The sequence below is a fragment of the Marmota monax genome, unplaced genomic scaffold (assembly GCF_021218885.2).
Source record: "Marmota monax isolate L192 unplaced genomic scaffold, Marmota_monax_Labrador192_F-V1.1 WCK01_AAM20220418_F8-fsc00065, whole genome shotgun sequence".
NCBI lineage: Eukaryota > Metazoa > Chordata > Mammalia > Rodentia > Sciuridae > Marmota > Marmota monax.
Genome location: NW_026694038.1, coordinates 1,532,751 through 1,558,696, shown reverse-complemented (window position 1 = coordinate 1,558,696; position 25,946 = coordinate 1,532,751). Strand labels below are relative to the sequence as shown.

The 25,946-nt window shown below is 36.1% G+C and overlaps 1 protein-coding gene across 1 annotated transcript in view; it reads right to left on the bottom strand.

Moving 5' to 3' along the window:
• The window catches only part of Sema3e (semaphorin 3E), a 272,567-nt gene that overhangs the window by 90,077 nt on the left and 156,544 nt on the right, over positions 1–25,946 (bottom strand). The window contains exons 2-3 of the mRNA XM_046464077.2: positions 25,277–25,437; positions 1,030–1,089 (exon numbers count right to left, since the gene is read on the bottom strand). Of these exons, the coding sequence (XP_046320033.1) occupies positions 1,030–1,089; positions 25,277–25,437 (221 nt within the window). The remainder of the gene's footprint in view (positions 1–1,029; positions 1,090–25,276; positions 25,438–25,946) is intronic.

The window sequence follows — 25,946 nt, the reverse complement described above, 5'->3', positions numbered from 1 at the left end:
TAATATTTTGTAAGGACAGATTGTGATTTCAACACTTGAATGTCTCATATAACAATATTAGGATGGAAAGACAAGAAGATCCATTTTACCATAAGAGATCCATATGACATAATATCCTTTAAAAGAATAAGGAACTGAATTAATTATCCAGGGCACAGATATATTTATTTAATTTCCCACTCTTAACAACATTTTATTCTATGGGTAAGCCATATTAGTGATAGAATCTAGTCTTTCAGGCAAGAGGAAAATATTCTATCCTGAGATTTCTGTAAGTACTTGCTTCTCTTCTGTTGACACTGTCACCTCTTAAAGAGTGAGCCAATTAGGACGCATTTTGGCTCAGTTGAGCTTAGATTGACATGGCCTAGGAGTATGTTCAATTAGTCAGCATCATGCTGTGGGCTAAGGCTGCAAGAATGTGTTGACTCAGTCCTTGGCTATGACCCAGTTGCTACAGAGAATTAGAAATTGAAGTAATATGTGTTAGTCATTTACATGGCATTTTCTTTTCCTAGTAAGGATGAATTTACTTTCAGAGAGAAATATGCAGGCCTTCCTCCCAGATGAGCATTACATTACATCAATCACCCCCTCCTAACACCTGAGGCCTTTTGTTGCCATGTGTCAGGAAAGACGTTGTAAACAGCATTTCCCTTTCCACAGGGCTGGGGTAGTGGCTCAAAGGTAGAGTGCTTACCTAGCACATGTGAGGAACTGGGTTTGATCCTCAGCACCGAATAAAAATAAATAAATAAACTCACTGTGTCCATCTTAAAATAAATAAATCAATAAATAAAATAAAAGTTCAGATCTGGATGGCAGCTCAGTTTCTTTAAACTCTATATTGAAATTATCTTTTATATAATTGTAAGTTTACTGTATGTATGTATTTATATTTTCCTGCATGAACTACATTGCATCTGTATTTTTCAAGACCAAATAAAAGTTAAATGATTCAGTCCTTCCTTTGGGCTTGATCAGGAACATAATTGACAATTTGTGTAATTTACAATGAATAATACTTACTGCATCTTTTCCTTTCATTATGCATTCTTCTATTTTTACTGCTGTAGTAGGCCAGTGTATCTGAAAGAGAAGATAATTTACTATTATGGTATCTAAATATAAAAATAAACCACACTGAAAAACCATTTCATTTTCTTCTACAATTCAATATGTTTCTATTTTCCTCTGTTTTCTCAGAAGATAAAATGAGATTTTATCATCTTCACATAATTATTTGCATAATAAGAAACTTATCTATGAGCTTTTACTTCATCCTACCCTCTCTTCCCTCCCCACCAACACACACATACCATAAACTTTTCAAAGCCTCAGACCTGTAAGTCTGGTCACCCTTCAACCAGCCCTTCCCTGTGTTTAACCTGTCAAAACTTCTGCTTTCCAGTCTTTCTCCTGTACCCTCCTGCATTTTTACTATGTAGCACAGAAACTATTGTGTAATGAACTCTCAGTAATCCTTGCTGCACAAAAGGATTGAAAGTGACTCTTTAAATACTAATTTATAACGCATCACCCGCTGATATACCACACTACATCTTTGATTCTTATTTAAAACACCATTTATCAGTTTCCAACTGGATTTCAGAAAGTTTTCATTTCAAGTTTGTTGGCTTCCTTCTTAAAGAGAAAATGTATCAAATCTGTCTTTTTCTTCTCCACCAATAGCTAGCAATCTGCTGAGATCACAAGCAGAAATCCATTAGAACTTATTAGACAGATTTCTGTGATATTTATCTTTAAAGAAATAATTTTCTTTGTTATTTTCTTTTCTCAGACTCCTTTTCCCCTCTTTTTGCTTAAACTATAGAATCAATCATTCTATATGCCAGACATTGTGCTAATAATTTTCTTTTTGTATTTTGCTTTATAAATGTCTGTGCAGAGGTTTGTTATAGTACTCAATTCATGGCTCACTATCATCATTGGTCTTGAAAGGCCTCTTTCTTATTTTAACTGTTTATTTCTGTCTCTTTCAACCATCTCCATTCTACTTTCATCCCTCCTCCAGGAGACAAATGTTGTATCTTCCTACTGGGTATATTTTTATTTGTTTGCATACATTTTTATAAGGATATACTATTGCTTTTGTGCATAAGTTTCTATTTTATGTAAATGGCATTGAATTTTATATCTTATCTTTACTCATCTTCTTCACTAAGAACTATGTTTCAAAGACCACTTGATAGGTTTCTGTACCCAGGTGGTCTGTTGTTTCTGATTGTTTTGTAATGACCAGGGATGTATCTCACTCATTTTCTTAATCTACTCTCCCAGGGATGAATGCCCAGATGGCCTCCAACTCTCTACCACATCAACAATTTACCTATTTGCAAATGCTTCCTTGGGATCTGTTTAAGAATATCATTAGTATGTATAACCAGGAGAGAAATTACTGAGTTATTGGGTAAGCATGCATTGATCTGCGAATGTAGTGTCAGAATGCTCTCCAGAATGGCAGCATGTCTATACCAGCAATCCAATATCCCCCATCCTCACTTGGCATTATCAACTGTCTAGTATTTTGTGCTAAGCATTTTAAATACAATATCTAATATAATCATTATCAAATGTATCAAAGAGATGGTATTATCTAGGAAGCTTCATTTTTAAAAAAGCCTATTATTCCATGCAATCTAATGAAACCATAGATGTATAGGTGGAAACCAAGGATTCTGATCCATTTGAGTAACTGTAGCAACTGGTAGGTTCCCAGACATCTCTCCTACCTTGAGAACTTAAGCCTCCTAGCTAATAGTTTATCTCCACATGTGCTAGGTCAATCTCCCTGTCCCACTAAAATGAAATACTCAGTCTGCCTCCTTTCTTGTGTTCACCTCAGAATTCCATGGGAGCAAACCTAATGTGTCATTTTTGTGGACTCTGCTGGTCAGATCATGATGGACTTTATCTTTGAAGGATTCTGATTCTCAACAGAACACAATAGGTCTTGTTTGGGATTTTTTGTTTGATTTTCATTATTTCCAATAAAGCAGGGCTAGATCACAATTTCTTTGGTTCCCTCACCTTTTTGTAGGCGATCACCCTTATGCTGTCAAGTTATCATTATGGTGAAAGGAGTAGAAATGCCTTAGCTAAGTAGCATGGACCTCTCAAATTATTATTCATATTTTTACATACATCTTCTTCCTCCTTAGGAAGCTTAAGAATCTTTAGGAGTCTTTGTTAAGAAGGATTCAGGTAGAGCCTATTACTACACAATGTTTATTATTGATAGACCCTACTTCTAGCCCTCACTGGTAGGCCAGATTTTTTTCCATCTTTGGCAGTTTGTTCCTGTAAGTTCTCGTAAGTGTTCTCTCCCTATACCCATTATCATCCCATTCTGTGCTCTGTCAGCATGGGAAAATGTTCTGGTTATCAAACTAAATATTGTTGCTGAATGAAGTTCATTTTTATTTAATGAGCAAGCTATTTTCAGGGTCCAACATTCAAAAAGGAGAAATCCTGTGTGTAAATCCAGATCTTTGGTTTCTCTTTACAAATTTTAAAGACAAGCCACACTGGGTATATGCATGCTTGTGAGATAGTGTTCCACTGGAATTAACATCTGAACTCTTCTTTCAATGGGTCATGTACTCCCCGACTGGCTTCAGGGTTTTTTTTTTAATTATTATTATGCAACTCATCCCTGTAAACATTTTAGGTTTTGAAATTTGATGTTTATGTTTGAATCTCAAATATGTTCAAAATTTAAGGGTTTTGTTTGTTTTTTTAGCCATGCCCCATGAAACATCAGATAAGACATTATCCAGACATGGAAGAGGTTCATCACTTACCAACAAATACAAGTGATGCCACATGAGTACCAATGGGAATATCTAGTGGCAATTTATTATAATAATTGTTATATGATTTAGATTTTTTAATCATAGCAATAAGCACTCTGTGGTTTGGATCATAGGTATAAAGTGTTCTTAGGTATTCTGATGTTCTTGTTACTGCACTGAGTCCCAAAGAGCTTTCTGCTAAGGATGTTCAGCATCAGTTGCTCTTTAGCTTTCATAGTATAGCATGTAACTTTTAAGTGAAAGCATATGCATTTTTGTATGTTGTCACACAGGAACAAATACAAAAGATAAAAACAGGGATATAAAATAAACACTATTAAAAAAAAAACTAAAAATAAAACTCCTAAAGTATATGTTCTTAATTTTATCAGTGAATCCCTCAATGGATCATATATGATTTAGGAAAAATATCATATTAATATATCAATGTCAGTTTAGGTCACAGCTTTGCCTGAACCTGAGGAGAGTATGGATAGTGGAAATGAAAGCTACAGATACTTTAGACTTTACCTGACCTACTATTTTGGGGGGAAAAATGATTACTCTGGGGGTTAGATTTTTCTCAGATATTTCTAAGATCCATTCAACGTTGAGATTCAATTTGATTTGGGAATTATGATTTTATTATAGATGCATAAATTATTCAAATGGGTATTTAAGAATATGTACATGTATATATAGACTTTACATATAAAACAAAATGTAAATTCATTTTAGGATCATCTGCTACTGGAAAGATTTTCATGATTTATTTACTATCAACATGAATGCATTAGAGAATACCTCATCCATAATTAAGAATAATACATTATTTTCTTAATATACTTATGTCAACAGGGATCTTGTTTTTAAATTATTAGCATACCTTCTTATTCATTTTTTCATTATTTAAAATGATGACTTCTTTAAACTCTATTTCTAGGCCATGATATCCTATATACCTTAAAAAAATATTTATGTTGAGTTGTAGTTGGACACAATACCTTTATTTTATTTATTGTTATGTGGTAATGAGGATCAAACCCAGGGCCTCTTACATGCTAGGAGAGCACTAGACCGCTGAGTCAAAGCCCCAGCCCAATATCCTATATAGTCTTTAGAAGTGGATGGACCTTTATTTTATTCATTTATTTATATGTGGTACTGAGAATTAAACCCAGTGCCTCACACATGCTAGGCAAGCGCTCTACCACTGAGCCCCAGCCCCAGCCCCATCCTATACATTCTTAAACCACAGTTTCATAAAGATTATTGTCAGGTAAACTACAGTATTTCTGTGCATCTTTTGACAGCCTTTAGTCCAGACTATTTGAAAAGTAGCTCAGTGAATTTTTCTGACATGTGCAAGGCCCTGGGTTCTATCCCCAGGACCACAAAATGAAAGAACAAATGAATGAGTAAATAAATTAATAATCAAACAAAATAGAAATGAGAATCTCTTTCCAGGGGAAATGGAAGATTTATTTCTTGACCAAGATAATAGATAATGTCTCTCTCTGGTGTCAAAGGATGGACACATTTGCTAATAGCTCCCTTATAAGACTCAGGTTTTTCTAAGCTTTAGGTTCCTCAAATACAACACTTATCCACCGTGTGTGCAGTCTTCTGAGGCTGCTATGCATCACCCTCTGTGGGACTTAGGGGCAAGGAAACTGATGGAAACATGAAGCTCTTGCAGCCTGCTGTGCCTGGGTAATAGAGTCCTTTGTCTCTGACCCAGGAGTCTAATGTTTTCTGACAGAATCTAGGAAACTGTGACAGGCTAACTTGTCTTAAATATGAGGTAAAATTTCAGACCCTTCACAGTTTTGACACAAACAAAAGATAATATACTATGTGATGATGAAGAAAATAAATGGCTTTTCTAAAATTGTCAGAATACGCATTGTTCCTAGCAGCAAACCTGATAATGGCAATTGCTCTAAGAATGACAAAACTATTCTTTCAGGCACATTTACCAAGTGTTCCACAGCAAAAACCTTTCCTGATATCTTTTCAACAGATATTTCTCCCTCCTTTGATCCCCCATAGTGTTCTTATTTTCTCTAAGCTAGAATGATTTGTGTATTAATTTTAGCTCTCTTATTACACTATAAATTACAGACAGCAAGGCAGTTACTTATTTCCATATGCCTACCAAGGCCTATCAGAACAATGCTTTAAACATAGTCTCTGCTTAGTGTCTGCTAATTGACATGTATCAATCGACACACTTGTATCACGATAAACTTTGAGAGAGAAGATTCATTGACATGAAAATGTTGTTAACAAGTGGAAAGGAAATGCTATAGGATGTTGGTAATAATCTAAGCTTTTAAAGATAGGTAGGATCACTGGAGGTAGATAAAAGGATACTGACCTGATCATTATGGGTAAATGGAAGGGAGAGAGGGAAATGAGTACATGATGAATACTCATCACAGCAAAATCCAATACATGGTAAACTTTTACTAAAATTTTATTGTTGTTTGGTTTGGGGGTTTTTTGTTCTTGTTTTTTACCAGACTTTCAAAAACTTAGGACTACAGCCAAATGTTAACTCAGGTGACAAAATATGACAAAGAAAGACTTCAGGGGAAATGGAAATTTATCTTTTAAAAGCCATGGTGTATAAATGTTCTTCCAAGCTAGTAAGGAAAATTATTTTCTTCATTTGTTTTGGCAGTCAGGATGTCTTTTGGTTCTGCTCCAGAGTTTAGCATCTACAAAAACCCACAAAATTAAGCTATTTGTTCTGCACAAAACATTTTTAAAGGCAGTTAAACAACAGAGTGTAATGTTATTTCCAAATTATCTGTACCAAAAAAGTACAAAAAGCATAAGGTTAAGTACACACCATTTCATCACAATGCCCTACAATATAATTTAGTCATTCCACTGCACATTAACAGGCCATTTACTATTCTTGCATATTTCAAAGGAGAAAAAAGAAGATAAAATATAAATTAAATTACAAAGTAATTTTTCTGACTCCCTGTTGAGTTTAATAATTATATAAGGATTACGGATTTAACAGCTTATTGTTACAGGATATTATAACAGAGATTTAGGGTAACAAAAACAAATTAACAAAAAAGGAATAATTTAAATGTCAAAAATATTCCCTTCTATTTTAAGAAAATTAAATAAAGCAATCCAGTTAATGTAATCTATCTTCATAGAATATATTTAAGTGACTAAAACCCCATTATAATTTCATCTAATGTTGTCTTCCTACTTCCATTATTTTAATGAAAAATTCTTATTTATATTTTGACATTTCTTTCTACTTTTTACATCTATGTATAATACCAGCATTCATCAATGTACATTGTAATTATACATCCTATAAATATCATTAAAAGCAAAAAAAAAAGGAATATGGCACATTAAAGTAATCCTAATGGCTCATAAATGGTAGTCTTTAACCTCACATACATTATCAGTATTAGTTTATGCTTTTACATTTAATTATAATTATTGTCATTATTCAAGTAGTTTATATGTCAGAATTATAATCTTTTGGACTACAAACTAAATTTGTTACATGAAAAGCCTATTCTCTAAAGCATCTAAGCTAGTGTAACATTGTAACTATACAAACATTAGTGACCTGATGCATACCCCTTTTTATGGCTGAAATTTTCTCAATTGCTGTCACCAATGTGAAGTGTCATTTGACATTCATGTAAATTATATTAAATGCTTATCTACCACTCAACAACATTTAACTCTAGAGTCCAAAATTTTCAACTTTGATTCAATAAAGTTCAAAGAATGAGAAACGTACACATATTTTTATAAATGGAATCATCTAACAATGAACACTACTATATCTACAAATATGCAAATTAATAGTGTAAATAGTTTCAGAAAAACAAGTCAAAATTTAGAAACTTAGAGAAAAATTGGTGATCAAATTTCCTAAATTGAAAGTTTAGTACTAAATATAGAAAGAAAATTCTGAGTTTTCATAAAATGTATCTTAAATAAATAAACATATGCATTTTTATAGCCTTATGGAATGGAAAAAAGAAAATAAGATTTTTTAACTTTGAAATAATATTGTATCTTCCAGAGAATAATTTTGTTTGTCAGCAAGCCATATTAATTATCATATGTGTACAGATTGCAAGAGGTGAAGACAAAACTAGACAAGTTAATCTACTAGTTGGGATGGAATATTGGAGCCTCCTGGGGTTATAACTCTTGCCATTAAGTAACCAAAGGCATATGATTTCTTGTAGGAATGGTTAGTGGTTCTCCATTACTTTCGCAGGCAACTAACTGTTCCGTTAGTTCTTAAGCATTGGTAGAGTCAAGTATAACAAAGGGAATAGAAATACAGGGAAAGAAACCCTGATTACAGGAGGCTTGGACAGCAAAACTAATGGCACACTAAGACCAATTGGGAGTCATAAATTTCACCCCAAAGCAGTAACCGGGTCCTCAATGCTGTGACACAGTGGAAAGAGCACAGGCTTCTAAGAATCTGGTTTTATTTTTTTATTTATTTTTTTTTAATTTTTTATTGTTGGCTGTTCAAAACATTACATAGTTCTTGATATATCATATTTCACAATTTGATTCAAGTGGGTTATGAACTCCCATTTTTACCCCATATACAGATTGCAGAATCACATCAGTTACACATCCATTGATTTACATATTGCCATACTAGTGTCTGTTGTATTCTGCTGCCTTTCCTATCCTCTACTATCCCCCCTCCCCTCCCCTCCCCTCCCCTCTTCTCTCTCTGCCCCCTCTACTGACATTCGTTTGTCCCCCTTATATTATTTTTCCCCTTCCCCTCACTTCCTCTTGTATGTACTTTTGTATAACTCTGAGGGTCTCCTTCCATTTCCATGCACTTTCCCTTCTCTCTCCCTTTCCCTCCCACCTCTCATCCCTGTTTAATGTTAATCTTCTTCTCATGCTCTTCGACCCTACTCTGTTCTTAGTTACTCTCCTTATATCAAAGAAGACATTTGGCATTTGTTTTTTAGGGATTGGCTAGTTTCACTTAGCATAATCTGCTCTAATGCCATCTATTTCCCTGTAAATTCTATGATTTTGTCATTTTTTAATGCAGAGTAATACTCCATTGTGTATAAATGCCACATTTTATTTATCCATTCATCCATTGAAGGGCATCTAGGTTGGTTCCACAGTCTAGCTATTGTGAATTGTGCTGCTATGAACATCGATGTAGCAGTGTCCCTGTAGCATGCTCTTTTTAGGTCTTTAGGGAATAGACCGAGAAGGGGAATAGCTGGGTCAAATGGAGGCTCCATTCCCAGCTTTCCAAGAAATCTCCATACTGCTTTCCAAATTGGCTGCACCAATTTGCAGTCCCACCAGCAATGTACAAGTGTACCCTTTTCCCCACATGCTCGCCAGCACTTGTTGTTGTTTGACTTCCTAATGGCTGCCAATCTTACTGGAGTGAGATGGTATCTTAGGGTGGTTTTGATTTGCATTTCTCTGACAGCTAGAGATGTTGAGCATTTTTTCATGTACTTGTTGATTGACTGTATGTCCTCCTCTGAGAAGTGTCTGTTCAGGTCCTTGGCCCATTTGTTGATTGGGTTGTTTGTTCTCTTATTGTCTAATTTTTTGAGTTCTTTGTATACTCTGGATATTAGGGCTCTATCTGAAGTGTGAGGAGTAAAGATTTGTTCCCAGGGTGTAGGCTCCCTTTTACCTCTCTTATTGTTTCTTTTGCTGAGAAAAAACTTTTTAGTTTGAGTAAGTCCCATTTGTTGATTCTAGTTATTAACTTTTGTGCTATGGGTGTCCTATTGAGGAATTTGGAGCCCGACCCCACCGAATGTAGATCGTAGCCAACTTTTTCTTCTATCAGACGGCGTGTCTCTGATTTGATATCAAGCTCCTTGATCCATTTTGAATTCACTTTTGTGCATGGCGAGAGAAAGGGATTCAGTTTCATTTTGTTGCATATGGATTTCCAGCTTTCCCAGCACCATCTGTTGAAGATGCTATCCTTCCTCCATTGCATGCTTTTAGCCCCTTTATCAAATATAAGATAGTTCTAGTTTTGTGGATTGGTTTCTGTGTCCTCTATTCTGTACCATTGGTCCACCCGCCTGTTTTGGTACCAGTACCATGCTGTTTTTGTTACTATTGCTCTGTAGTATAGTTTGAAGTCTGGTATCGCTATACCGCCTGATTCACACTTCCTGCTTAGCATTGTTTTTGCTATTCTGGGTCTTTTATTTTTCCATATGAATTTCATGATTGCTTTCTCTATTTCTACAAGAAATGCCGTTGGGATTTTGATTGGCATTGCATTAAACCTATAGAGAACTTTTGGTAATATCGCCATTTTGATGATGTTAGTTCTGCCTATCCATGAACAGGGTATATTTTTCCATCTTCTAAGATCTTCTTCTATTTCTCTCTTTAGGGTTCTGTAGTTTTCATTGTATAAGTCTTTCACCTCTTTTGTTAGGTTGATTCCCAAGTATTTTATTTTTTTTGAAGATATTGTGAATGGAGTGGTTGTCCTCATTTCCATTTCAGAAGATTTGTCGCTGCTATACAGGAATGCCTTTGATTTATGCGTGTTGATTTTATATCCTGCCACTTTGCTGAATTCATTTATTAGCTCTAATAGTTTCTTTGTAGACCCTTTTGGGTCTGCTAGGTATAGAATCATGTCATCTGCAAATAGTGATCATTTAAGTTCTTCTTTTCCTATTTTTATGCCTTTAATTTCTTTCGTCTGTCTAATCGCTCTGGCCAGTGTTTCGAGAACTATGTTGAACAGAAGTGGTGAGAGAGGGCATCCCTGTCTTGTTCCAGATTTTAGAGGGAATGCCTTCAATTTTTCTCCATTCAGAATGATGCTAGCCTGAGGCTTAGCATAGATTGCTTTTACAATATTGAGGTATGTTCCTGTTATCCCTAGTTTTTCTAGAGTTTTGAACATAAAGGGATGCTGTACTTTGTCGAATGCTTTTTCCGCATCTATCGAGATGATCATATGGTTCTTATTTTTAAGTCTATTGATGTGGTGAATGACATTTATTGATTTCCGTATATTGAACCAGCCTTGCATCCCAGGGATGAATCCTACTTGATCATGGTGCACAATTTTTTTGATATGTTTTTGTATCCGATTCGCCAGAATTTTATTGAGGATTTTTGCATCTAGGTTCATTAGAGATATTGGTCTGTAGTTTTCTTTCTTTGAAGTGTCTTTGTCTGGTTTAGGTATCAGGGTGATGTTGGCCTCATAGAATGAATTTGGAAGTTCTCCCTCTTTTTCTATTTCCTGAAGTAGCTTGAAAAGTATTGGTATTAGTTCCTCTTTAAAGGTTTTGTAAAACTCTGCTGTATACCCATCCGGTCCTGGGCTTTTCTTAGTTGGTAGTCTTTTGATGGTTTCTTCTAATTCCTCAATTGATATTGGTCTGTTTAGGTTGTCTATATCCTCCTGACTCAATCTGGGCAGATCATATGACTTAAGAAATTTATCTATGCCTTCACTATCTTCTAATTTATTGGAGTATAAGGATTCAAAATAATTTTTGATTATCTTCTGTATTTCTGAAGTGTCTGTTGTGATATTGCCTCTTTCATCCCGTAGGCTAGTAATTTGAGTTCTCTCTCTTCTTCTCTTCGCTAGCATGGCTAAGGGTCTGTCGATTTTGTTTATTTTTTCAAAGAACCAACTTTTAGTTTTGTCAATTTTTTCAATTGTTTCTTTTGTTTCGATTTCATTAATTTCAGCTCTGATTTTCATTATTTCTTGCCTTCTACTTCTTTTGCTGTTGTTTTGCTCTTCTTTTTCTAGGATTTTGAGATGAAGTATGAGATCATTTATTTGTTGGTTTTTTCTTTTTTTAAGGAATGAACTCCAAGCAATGAATTTTCCTCTTAGGACTGCTTTCAATGTGTCCCATAGATTCCGATATGTTGTGTCTGTGTTTTCATTAATCTATGAGAATTTTTTAATTTCTTCCTTGATGTCCTCTATAACCCATTGATCATTCAGTAACCTATTGTTCATTCTCCAAGTGATGTATTCTTTTTCCTTCCTTCTTTTATCGTTGATTTTCAGTTCCATTCCATTATGATCAGATAGGATGCATGGTATTATCTCTACTCCTTTATATTGTCTAAGAGTTTCCCTGTGACATAATATATGATCTATTTTTGAGAAGGATCCATGTGCTGCTGAGAAAAAAGTGTAACTGCTTGATGTTGGGTGGTATATTCTATATATGTCAATTAAGTCTAGGTTATTAATTGTGTTATTGAGTTCAATAGTTTCCTTATTCAACTTTTGTTTGGAAGATCTGTCCAGTGGTGATAGAGGTGTGTTGAAGTCTCCCATGATTATTGTATGGTGGTCTATTAGACTCTTGAACTTGAGAAGAGTTTGTTTGATGAACATAGCTGCACCGTTGTTTGGGGCATATATATTTATGATTGTTATGTCTTGTTGGTGTATGGTTCCCTTGAGCAGTATGTAGTGTCCCTCTTTATCCCTTTTGATTAACTGTGGCTTGAAATCTATTTTATTTGATATGAGTATGGATACTCCTGCTTGTTTCCGAAGTCCATATGAGTGATATGATTTTTCCCAACCTTTCACCTTCAGCCTATGTATATCTTTTCCTATCAAATGCGTCTCCTGTAGGCAGCATATTGTTGGGTCTTGTTTTGTGATCCATTCTACTAGCCTGTGTCTCTTGATTGGTGAGTTTAAGCCATTAACATTTAGGGTTATTATTGAGATATGGGTTGTTCTTCCAGCCATATTTGTTTATTTATGTTACTAAACATGGTTTGTTTTCCTCTTTGATTATTTTCCCCCCTTTAGTGTCCTACCTCCCACTGTTGGTTTTCATTGTTATTTTCCATTTCCTCTTCCTGTAATGTTTTGCCAAGGATGTTTTGAAGAGATGGTTTTCTAGCTGCAAATTCTTTTAACTTTTGTTTATCGTGGAAGGTTTTAATTTCATCTTCCATCCTGAAGCTTAATTTCGCTGGAAACACAATTCTTGGTTGGAACCCATTTTCTTTCAGTGTTTGAAATATGTTATTCCAGGATCTTCTAGCTTTCAGAGTCTGTGTTGAAAGATCAGCTGTTATCCTGATTGGCTTACCCCTAAATGTGATCTGCTTCCTTTCTCTTGTAGCTTTTAAAATTCTCTCCTTATTCTGTATGTTGGGCATCTTCATTATAATGTGTCTAGGTGTGGGTCTCTTATGATTTTGCACATTCGGCGTCCTGTAGGCTTCTAGGATTTGGGGTTCTGTCTCATTCTTCAAGTCTGGGAAGTTTTCTCATATTATTTCATTGAATAGATTGCTCATTCCTTTGGTTTGAAACTCTGTCCCTTCCTGTATCCCAATGACTCTTAAATTTGGTCTCTTGATGTTATCCCATATTTCTTGGATGTTCTGCTCATGGTTTCTTAACAGTCTTGCTGAGCTGTCTATGTTCTTTTCAAGTTGAAATACTTTATCTTCATTGTCTGATGTTCTGTCTTCTAAGTGTTATACTCTGCTGGTAGTATTCTCAATTGAGTTTTTAAGTTGGCTTATTGCTTCCTGCATTTCTAGGATTTCTGTTTGTTTGTTTTTTATAACCTCTATCTCCCTGTATAGTTGATCTTTTGCTTCTTGGATTTGTTTATGTAATTCATTGTTGAAGTGATCTTTCATTGTCTGATTTTGCTGTCTGATGTCTTCCTTGAGACTCCAGATCATCTGAAGCATGTATATCCTGAATTCTTTATCTGACATTCCATCTGCTGCAGCTATTACCTCTTCTAACGTTGAGTTGACCTGCAATGCTTGTGGTCCTTTCTTTCCTTGTCTCTTCATACTGTTCGCGTTCCTTTCTACTTGGTGAAACTGTTGTGCTATTGAATTTTCCCCCTATATATTTATATTGGTCTTCTATAGTTGCAAAATCTCCCTCTCAGGCGTGGGCGGCGGCTCTGCCCCTCCTCCAATTGGGGCAATGTGCCTACCATGCCGGCAGGCCGCTGGGCCTGCTCTGCCGGTCGGTAGCAGGTCCGCCTACCTTGCAGGCGCGGGCGGCGGCTCTGTCCCTCTGCGGGCCACTAGGCTTGTTCTGTCGGTGGTCGCAGTTCTGTCTACTTTGCAGGCGCGGGCAGCGGCACTGCCCCTCTGCAGGCCTCTGGGGCTGTACTGCCAGTGGGTCGCAGGTCCACCTACCTTGCAGGCGCGGGGGGGGGGGCGGCTCTACCCTTCCTCAGGCCCCTGGGCCTGTTCTGTCTCTCGGTTGCAGGTCTGGCCTGTTCTGATGGTGGTCACAGTTCCGTCTACCTTGCAGGCGCGGGGGGGAGGGGGCGGCTCTGCCTCTCAGCAGGCCGCTGCTCCTCTTCTGCCGGTGGGTCGCAGGCCCGCCTACCTTGCAGGAGTGATTGGAAGCTCTGTCCCGCCGCAGGCCACTGGGCCTTTTCTGTCGGTGGTCACAGTTCCACCTACCTGGCAGGCGCGGGGGGTGGGGGGCGGCTCTGCCCCTCAGCAGGCCGCTGGGCCTGCTCTGTGCGTGGTCACAGTTCCCTCTACCTTGCCGGTGCAGGGGGAGGGGGCGGCTCTGCCTCTCAGCAGGCCGCTGCTCCTCTTCTCCCGGTGGGTCGCAGGCCCGCCTACCTTGCAGGAGTGATTGGAAGCTCTGTCCCACCGCGGGCCACTGGGCCTTTTCTGTCGGTGGTCACAGTTCCACCTACCTGGCAGGCACGGGGGGTGGGGGGCGGCTCTGCCCCTCAGCAGGCCGCTGGGCCTGCTCTGTGCGTGGTCACAGTTCCCTCTACCTTGCCGGTGCAGGGGGAGGGGGCGGTTCTGCCTCTCAGCAGGCCGCTGCTCCTCTTCTGCCGGTGGGTCGCAGGCCCGCCTACCTTGCAGGAGTGATTGGAAGCTCTGTCCCGCCGCGGGCCACTGGGCCTTTTTGGAGAATCTGGTTTTAATTCTAACTACTACTTTAGGGCTTCATGGCTCTAGTCTCTTCCCTGCATATATCCAACATGCTGCTGCTAAAGTAATCACACTAGACTACAATTCTAATTATATTATGCTCACATCCAGAATCCTCCCGTGACTCCTGCATTGCCTAAAAGATTAAGTTTCAACAGCATAGCATTCAATTTTCATCATGAGCTAGTCTCATACTTTCACCGTTACCTCTCATTGTGGATCCTGTTCCCATTCTCATGTAGCCACCCACCTGTCTACTTCAGCCAAGGACATTAGCCATAGTTTCACACTGCTCTAAAACATTTGTCCTTTCTTTTTCTACTGTATTCTTAATTCTAATTTTTGCCAATTTAAATTTTATCTTCAAAGTTCAATTTTAAGATATATCACCTTCAGTAAAACTCTTCATCCCAAGCATATTAATAGTTTCCTAGCATTTTATTTGAACACATTATAATCCATTCAAATTATGTTATATCACATGTGTATCTATGGAACTTCTCTCATAAATATTTTAGAATAAAGACTGATTTAGTCATTTGTGTATAATTTATTTCTCCATATATGTTTCTTAAATTTAATTAAATATTCCCTAAAAGTTTATAATACTGCTATACCTTTCGTGGGAATAACAGTATATTAGATTCATCTAGTTTAAATAATAATCATTATAAGTATTTAGACAATGCTTAGGATACTCTAGGCACTAAATAATTCATTTAAACCTCTCAAAAAATAAGAAAAAGCTACTTTCTTTATCATTATTTATGGCTCGGAAATAAAAATGTGGGATGACTTGTCTTATGGCCCTCATCTTCTAAGTGGTAGACTGAAGTTGGGAGTGGAAGCAATCTAGCTATATAATCTGTGTTCTTTGTTATGACAATTGGCTACTTTTCAAAAGGTCTTAATAATATACATGAACTAAAATACATTGAAATTTAAAAATTAAATTAACATGTTGGCTTTTTAAAAATGACAAGTTTTGAAAAAAAATGTTGACTGTTGTTCGCTTGTACCTTAGTCTAGAAATAAAATTTTGATCAGAAAGAGGACGTTAAACCTTCAGAGAGTAAAGAAAGAAATGTTCCAATCTACACTTCTGTGTGGTAAATGCAAATCTGACAAGTATAAATAAAGAAATAAGATTTCCCCATGGATTGTAGGAAATAATATGAAAAAATTTCCAATATTCTTAGTTGCTATATGGGAAGCCTTTACCATGTCTAATATCCAAGGAGTCTGATTTTTTTTTTGGTGGGGGTGGGGTACTGGAGATTGAACTCAGGGGGCCTCGACCACTGAGCCACATCACATCCCCAGAGCTATTTTGTATTTTATTTAGACATAGAGTCTCACACTGAGTGGCTTAGTGCCTTGCTTTTGTTGAGGCTGGTTTTGAACTCACAATCCTCCTGGCCTCAGCCTCCTAAAATGCTGGGATTTACAAGAATGTGCCACCGCAAGGAGTCTGTTCTTAATAATAATAACCCTAGTTTTAACTTGTTAATGGAAGTTTCACTATTTTTAAAATATTATTTTATATTATTAGCTCTTGTAAAACCACAAGGAAATTATTTTGATATCTTCTCTGTTTGAATTACCAAATTGAACTATTTGAATTACTAAAAATTGTATAAATATTGGGTTGTTGCCAATACTTTGCAGTTATTTCTCTTTATTTGGCTTTCCTCAAGCATAATGCTAATGTATTTAACATAGTATGAATTTTTAATGAATTATTTATTAACTCTCAAAAAAACTTAACAACTAATTTTACTCAATGTAAAAAGAGAATTTAATTCTACTATGTAAATCTGCTAATCAGGAAATCAGTAATGATTTAATAAGCTGTCACTGTCTCTTTTGGTTAAATCTTGACATTATAAGAAGGCTAAATAAATTGGGAATGGATGGTATGAGAAAAAATATACACATTTCTTTTCAATTATTAGACTGGAAGTTCTCTCTCAATACAGAACTATAATCTAAAAATTGTTTAGTAAGTGAAAGGAAATTTAATGAGAACTCTTTTAACAAAAGAAAGCAAAAGGCAAGTCAAGCATGAACAAACCTGAATTCTTGTGGCTAGATCCCCATTCCAATTTAGAGACTTTAGGCTTCATCACAGTTATCTTATAGAGCTAGATCAGAAGCAGGATGACCTACAAGCAATCAAGCAAAAGCATCCACTGGGATGTTTTGTCTTTTCCTTTCCAATCCTCTACCCTTATTAATGTCCTGATGTTGCACATTATGATCAGAATGTCTTGAGATGCTTTAATGTTTTTAACCAGTTAAACCTCTCCTCTAGTTAAAAGCCAAAACTCCCTTTCCACTAAAAGGCTTTAAGCAAAGGCAAGAAAAAAAATGCATTTTAAAAAGTTTTTAGAATGCTACTGATGAGACCAGAGTTCTAAACTATTAAGTCTGACATTATGTGAGAATTTGAGAGACTTTTAGAGAATGATATATAAAACTACCCTATTTTGGAATTTGGAGGGGTTCTCACAATAGAAAAAGCAAATAGAATTATAAAGTTAAAAGTTTTAGAGTAAGGGGTATGATTTAACACCAGGATTGGCTCTTCTATTTGTTAGTGAAGGTTAAGGATCTTTATGAATGTGGCATGGATACAACAGTGCAGAATTTCATTGTGAAAGAGTAGCATTCTGTGTTCTGGGAAACACACTAAATTAAATAATTTATAAAACAGCCACTTCCTAAAAATATAATACAGTATGTCTATTAAATGATATGTTCTGACTTATTTTAAAATTGAATGGGAAAATTCAGTCTTATCTGTTTACATATCCATAAGTTCTATTTCATATACATATATGACAACTATTCATTTTGTACCATATAATAGGATCAGAATTTCCCAGGGTATATAGGGATACATAATACTCCAGCATTTCACAATCTTGGATGCATATTACACACACCTAGGTGGGATTTAGAAAGTATCACTATGTATTCCTCACTCCATTCTAGGGGAGGTGCTAAGGCACAAATATTATTTACAAGATCCTTAGGTGTCTACAAATGTGCAGTCAAGGTTGTAATTAGCAACACACTTACATTATTTCAATGTCTGCATTCTTTTCATGCCTGCATCTTCAAAGATGAACACATTACCTACTCAAAAGGGGCCATCTTACAAAGTACCCAGAGAGGTAAACAGACAATTATTTTAACTTTTTTTAACTTTAGTTGTAGATGGACACAATGTCTTTATTTTGTTTATATATTTTTATGTGGTGCTGAGGATCAAACTCAGTGCCTCACATGTGCTAGGCAAGCACTCTACCACTGAGCTGCACCCCAAACCCGTAAATAACCAATTCTAACACAAATATGAGACTAGAAATCAGATTGAAGGATAAGAAAGGGCCATGAGAATCTGAAAATCTTGTTAGAAGAGGGAGGAAACAGCTAGGAGGAAAAAAAAACAACCCAAAAAACAAATGAATGTTTGGATTTTATTTCAGGTATTCTAGGGAAGAGGGGATATAAGAATGAGTTTGCATGAGACAGCAAATGAAAGTGGTCTTATTGGCAATGTGTTAGTGTGAAAAAATGGGAAACAGACTAAAAAGGAATAGATCATGAAGACCTATCTTTCCTAAAGTGAGAAGTGTATATTACTTCTACTCAGAGATTTTACTCAAAGATTTTAGAATGCTTTATAAAATGGAAATTATCAAGAAGAAGTTATTAACTGGGGGCTGAAAAAGTAACTCAAGAATGTACTATCACAAGAAAACTGCAGCATTATTTACACTGGCTTCTACTAAAATTTAGAATTTCTACCATATAAATGTTGAAATCAAACTACAGTAGAATTAGTGGTATCTGCAGTTTTGTTATCAAGAGAAATAAAAGATATTTTGATGTGACTTTAAAGTTGTTGCAGTTATATCAAAAATTATTAGTAATTATCATTAATTTAAAATTATGAAACTTATGAGATGTGTTGCAAGATCTTATTATTTAATAGATCAATAAAAAAGCCACATGTTATATCACAAATTATTTTTCATATTATGACAGCTATACTTCAATATATTAATTTTTAGCAAACTTTAAAGTGGTTATTTTTAATGTTTTTATTTTTAACAATGCAATTTTTAATTGATATATTACAATAATATATAATAGTCGGATTTGTTGTTGCATAGTAGTATCTTGATACTTGCATTTCAACCTCTATGTTTATACATTTAAGGGTCCATAGGCTTTGTCGTGACTGCCAAATAAAGAGAAATAAAGACTCACAGAAACAGTAGATCCTTGATGAAAAAGTGAGAACCTATGTGCCTGAAACATTCATTTTATAAACGAAGTTAAAATTTAAGGTTATTCATCTTCCCTGAAGAGATCAACAGGGCTAATCCATCATGACATATCCCTGTTGACTACAGCATCCTAGGAATCACTGACCCTCACCCCAGGCCAACAATCAAAACTTGGACTCCCAACTCATATGGCTCTAGTCAGCCCCCAATCTGACCCCACTCTTTTGAATGGTTCAAAACTTTTGTTACAGCCCCTAGAACATCATTAGCAAAATCCCTTGTAACGTAAGGTTTTTCCCCTGTGTTCCTTTACCTTCTTCGTGTAATTAATACCAGATTGTCCACTGAGACAATTGTATCTCCACCAGGGATCTCTAAAGGTGGTGGCTTTTTTTATTCAGAATGCACAGTGAGGAAGATATTTTAACTGATTCTTCTTGCCTCTTCCAAACTAATTTTCCATCTCTTCAAACTCATCATTTAAAATATAATAACAAAAATGAAAACCCAGCTACTTGAAGTTCATGTCATCACAGCCACACCATCTGTCACTTCCTATAGTCATCTACCATCATATTTCATCTTTCTCTCTCTATTATTTAATTGACGATTAAAAATAACTTAGATCCTCTTCACAACAATTATTCATCAACCATCACTTGGGCAATCAGTCTTACCCTTTGCTGGTTCAATGATCTGGTTCTTATATTAACTTTTACTTCATACTCTGATGTAAATTCTCTACCTCTGCAGCCCAATGTGGTAACATGAGCCACAACTAGTTACTGAGTCTTATATGGTTAGGGAGCATTTTATTTGAGCATCACTTCCCTAAAATATCTTTTTCTAACCACCCTGCTCTCCCTGTCAACTTCTTTCCTCTTTTATCTATCTAAGCTGCTTTATTTCTGTTCATAGCACTTATCACATTTGGTATTATAGAATGTGATTATTTTTTCCACTGCATTTTCTAATTTTCATACTCTGTGTTCTGTAATAAGAAGTTATTAAACTTATAATAAAGTAAAAATAACTAAAAATGAAATTACAGTTGTTAAAATAATAAATTATTGGTGCAGAGACAAGCAAATCAAGAGAAGGGTATTGAGAAATATGTAGACTGGGGAGTCCACTGGGGTGAAATGTGGGTGTATGTGGATCACTGACAATTTACACATTACTGGAGGGAGTCACACTTCATGTAAACACAATGGAAAGCTATTTGGCAACATTTTGTACAAGTGACATTCACATGTACTATCACTAGCAATTCTACTGCATACATACCCTGAGAGCTTTCATGTATCTGTGCCTCTAGAGATGTTTACCAGGATAATCATGGCAACACTGACAAAGCCAAATACTATAAACCAACCAACTGTCCTCAGATACTGAATGGATAGATAAATTGTGATATGTTCATATGAAGGAAAATGTTACGCAGAGGTCAAAGTGAACAATAAGAACATATACATGGTGCTCACTGAGTGCCAAACACTGTACTTGCTCCTTGTCAAAAATTAACTTTTTTTTAATCCTTAGAGAAGACTAATATTTTCCCTCTTACAAAATGTAGAAACGGGGGCACAGAGATTAGGGAATTTTCCATGTATTATATATGCAAAGCCAGGATTTGAGTTTCAAAGTTGGAGTTATGCTCCTAATTTACTATTCTCCCTCTATCAGTAAATAAGCTAGAAGCAGAAGTAACATGATGGAACTGAAAAAAAAAAAAAGGACACTAAATGAAAGAACAGAAAAATCAGAAGTAATCCCAGGAGACTGCAACATACTATTGGATATCAGTTTCATATGGCTGGGGAAAGTGGGATGCTGGGGATGTATGTGCCTTTGGAGATTGTATCCTGTCCTCCTGGCTCCAACCTTCTCTCTCTGCTTCCCAGCCACTACGAGCTAAGGAGCTTTCTTCTGTCTCCACCCTTCCACCATGGTGTTCTGCCTCACCTAGGATGCAGAGATGGTGTAGCCCACCATGGGCTTAACCTCTGAAGCTATGAGCCCCAAATAAACTTTATCTCCTCTAAGTCGTTATTGCCAGATATTTTGGTCACAGCATGAAAAGCTAAATAACATTCAAGGAAAAGATGAACATAAACCCCAAGGTAACAACTGCTTCCATGCATCAAAGGGATGTAGGGAGAAATAGGCAGAAGACAAAGGTAGCCATCCCTGTAGTGGAATTGATGATATTCTCATTTCTGAGTTGACTGGTGGTTTTGTAGATGTTTATTTTATTATTATACATTCTAATGTATTTATGCTATTTATATCTTTTATGGATCAAATTTAAATATATTTAAAAAGATACAAAAACTAATAAATAAGTAGAAAGTCAGATAGTAATGAAAATGGGCTTTGGTCATATTTTCAAGAAGACTGATTTAAAGAAGAGGGATTTGTATCACTAGTTAGATCCATGGTTAAGGTTCTCTGTGTGTGTGTATGTGTGTGTGTGTGTCTCTGTCTGTCTGTCTTTATGAAAGGATCTGCATCCAGATTATGAGAAAGTGGACTAGATGTAGTAGTTTGAGTCATGATGATATTGCCTCCCAGGGGATATCTGGCAATGTCTGAAGACACGTTGTGTGTGTGTGTGTGTGTGTGTCTATGGGGAGGACTGTCACACAACTGGCAACTATTGAGTAAAGATCAAGGATGCAGCTAAAGGTCCCAAAGTGCATAGGACACTACCCTCTCCAACTAGGAATTATTCAAAGTGTCAATATATATTATCCCAAGGTAGAAACAGAGACACAGGGATTAAGAAACCAGTGACAGAAAAAGCAAAGCAGGATGGATTAAAAGTACAATAGAAAATTGAATGAGAGTCAAGTCCAGACAAGACAGGAGAGCTTTGCCCAAAGGAAACACATAACATCTCCAGAACCTGTAGACCACCTAGAGACCAACCCTATCTTAAGCCCACTCCTTTAAACAATGTCTATGGAGTAGACCTCATTTTGACTTTGGTGTAAGTGAAAAGAAATACAAAAGGTATATTCAGTTTATTGTTAATCATTCTAGAGAAACAGGCACAATAAGAAACAAGTGCACAATAAGAAATATAGGTGAGGTAAAGCTACATCTATGTTAACAAAGTATAAGCCACAGGGCCCCTCCTAGGGACTTGCCCTTACTGTGGACCTGAAAGGGGCCTTAGTAATGATGATTTTGTAACTTTGAATTAACTGTATTACTTAAAAAGCCCCCCGTCAAAATGTATGAACTTTGGGTCCCATGGAACAAGGATTTACCCCCAATGCAGGAAAGTTATTCTCTCCATAACATCCTTGCTAGATGCACCCTGAAGCTGAATGGTCACATATTACTCTATTTAGTTCCCTAAGAGACAGTTCATAAAACCACATCACTCTCCCAGTCTCCCCCTCTTACATAGTTTTTACAGGTCATTTCCTCCATAATAACCTATCTTCTGGCATTAAAGGCCTGAGGGTACAATTAGGCTAAGACAATAAATGAGAATAAGTAGGTGATTCAATTCCCCCTACTCTGAAGGGGAATAACTTTAGAGTGGAAAGCTGCTATCTTTTGGTCTCAAGGTGCACATAGGAAACAATAGCTCAGAAAAATTGTTATGAGGTTTTGTGTACATGAAGTCACCTAAGACACTCATTATAAATGTGGATTCTAAGGATTCTCTTCCTAAGTATTCCATGATTCTGGTCCAAGTATGGTAAAGAGCCATTTGCTTGACACAAGTATTCTTAATATTCTAGGATGCCATATCCCTTGGGAGATCTTTTAATAGTTATATTTTAACAATTTTAATAAAGGGATCAATCTATGGCTGCCTTACTTATGATTCCCAGCTTAGAGATTCCTTTGCATAAAATCAGCATATGTAGATGATATCACTGAGAGGGGGAAAAACAGTAAAGATTGAAGTGGGAAAAAGACCATCCAAGGAGTGAGAGAATATCCTATTGAAATCAGAAGGAGGTCATGTGTGCAAGCGCCCACACATGCACGCGCACGTGAATGTGCAGAAAGCAAGAGAAAAAGCAATATACACATGTTTGAAATCAAAAGAGAACCATAGAAGAAATAAAAATAAAGTGTTAGAAAGAAGGACTTAGGGTAAAATACAATAATTGTTTCTACTCTATTCTGCAACTACTAAAATGATAGTAAAAGAATTAAAATGGCATAATCCAAAAGGACAAATAAGACTGCAGTGCACATGCCAAAGAAATATCAGCAACATTTTAGAAATGCTAAAACATATGGACAAGTGCTGACTGGCTTCACACACTAGCAAAAACAGAAATATAAATGTCTGCAAGGTGAGGGGTGCCAATAAGCATGCTGATTCCTGAAAAAGAACTTTTCAGAAATCAGAGGTCTAGAGAGTGAAAAGGGGATTGGTGTTGATATCAGTGAAAACATTTCAAAGTATGAATACTGAGCAGTAAGCCCAAACCATGGGGGGTAAAGGGGGGGTGAGTCTAACTTCACGGAGTAGCAGAAAGAGTCCAGAGCAGAGTGGAAATGTGAGAGAAATAATGGGCATTTTCCAGAACTAAGGTCATGGGGTCTCTCCTAGATAGGTTCATTGTGTTCCAGCACAATGGATGAGAAAAGACTAATGGTAGAAGAAATATGGGACAGCTTAAAAGACTGATGGTAGAAAAAATATGGGAGAGCTTTAAAATAGATATTAAAAGGGGGATTCTAAATGCCTGGGCTCAGGAGTAGGGTGGCAGGAAACAGCTTATCTACAAAACTTTGAAATCAGAATTGCATCATAACTCTCAGCAGTTATATTTAAGCTTGAAAACAATGGAGCAATAATTCTCAAAATTCTGTAGGACAAACTCTAGTAAAATAACAGGGTAAGACTCATATTTTTTAATAAAGTATAAAAATTTCAGTAGAGAGGTTGTTGAAAAAATAGTAAAACTCATAAATATTTAAGCAGATTTTAAAAAGTAATAATGTTTAATTTTAGGAGAAACAGACTGCAGAAAGAAGAAAGGGCTGGGGGTAAGAAAGGAAAGATGTGAATATTATTTCCCTATTTTATAGTAGTGTAAAGATATGATTTAACCAAAACTTGAGATATAGTATACTGGGAAGATGGAGGGCAGGTAACTGGAGGATTGCTGGTGAAATGTGGTGCAGATATTTGAACTGTGCTACTGCAACAGAAAACTGAACTCCTCATCTTCCCTAACATTAACATATATTGTCTAAAACCAACAATGTAAATCAGGAAGAGTATACAGATTGTTGGCTTCTATGGTGGTGGGGTGGTACTGGGATTGAACCCTGGGCCTCGACACGCTAAGCATACTCTCCATGATCAAGTTATGTCCCAACTCCTAATGCATGAATGGTATATAGAAATATAGATGTAACAACTAGGAAAAAAAATGAAATAAAAACTGGCAAGGATTAAGGGATGCTGCTTTTTGTCATATTTTCTAAAAGACTTTAGAAAACATGAACATGGCCCATTTCCATGAATATAAAAATAAATTATAAAGAAAGTAGATTATATCATATATACATTTATGCCAAAAAATATATTTCTTCGTGTTTTATGTAAAAATGATATGAGGCCAAAAATTTTAACCCAATTCAACCCTGTGTAATTAAGTGTACAGTTTAGTTAACAGTTTTTCTTCTTTTTACAGTTAACCTTGTGCAAAATTTTGGGCTCTTACTTATTTTAGTGTTATACCTTATTCCACCAGGTTTAAGGAGCAACCATCTGAATTAGTGGTGTTACCAATAGACAGCATCAATATAACAGCATATACTGAGGTCACATATCCATATTTCTTCAAGCTTAGATATTAGAGCAATAAAGGCCAGAGGAACTTCTAGTAATTCAGCATACTCCAACTCAGTTCTTAGGACAGTGGGTGTGGTGACAAGAGCCATCATGCATGAGGAATGTCACATCACCAAGCAAAAGTCTCTGAATCTGCATTATCAGTGGTGTGCTAGAATATAATTCAGACATGATTTTATAAACCTTTCACAAAATGATTTCATTTCTTCTGAATTTTATTTCAATAAAGTAATCATTCAAAAATTTAAAGTGATCAAAATGATGGAAAAAAACAAGTCAAGTAAGATCCTTGCAACTCCCCCCTTTTATTTTCCTTCTAAAGTATTTTGATGTTTCAATACCTCTCTGTAGCCATCACTGATTCGTTCCAAGCTGAGGGAATACACAAGGTCCCTGCCTCCCACAAAGAGTCGTTCTTGGTATTCATCCAGCAGCATTGTATGGAGATCAAGAAATCCAAAAGGGCTATGAAATATTGATGTTCTGTTCAGATCCAAGAGCTCTGAAATGCAAAGAGATATATATACTAGACACATGAGAAATGCAAATACCTCTTTAACAAACATTTTTCTCCTGACTGTATTTACAACCCTGTTGGAACTAACTAGTTAACAATCATGTTCTCATAGCTATAGAGACTTTAAACTTCAGTATTCAAAAAAGTTTAGAAATATATACTCAACCTTCAGTAGCGATGGAGGATTAGTTTCAGCCCCACTCTGCTCTGACACTAAAACCTAAGGATGATTAGTTTGCTTATATAAAATGGCATAGTTTCTGCATATAACCTTTGTGCATTCTTCTCTATGTTTTAAATCATCTTGAGATTACATATAGCACCCTAATACAATACAAATGCTATATAAATAGTTGTTATGCTCTATTGTTAAGGGATTAATGACAAGAAAAAAGTCTTCGCATGTTCAGTACAGACAGAATTTTTTTTTAAAATGTTTTAAATCCATGAATCTGTGGGGTGTGGAAACCACAGATACAGAGGGTCAACTATAC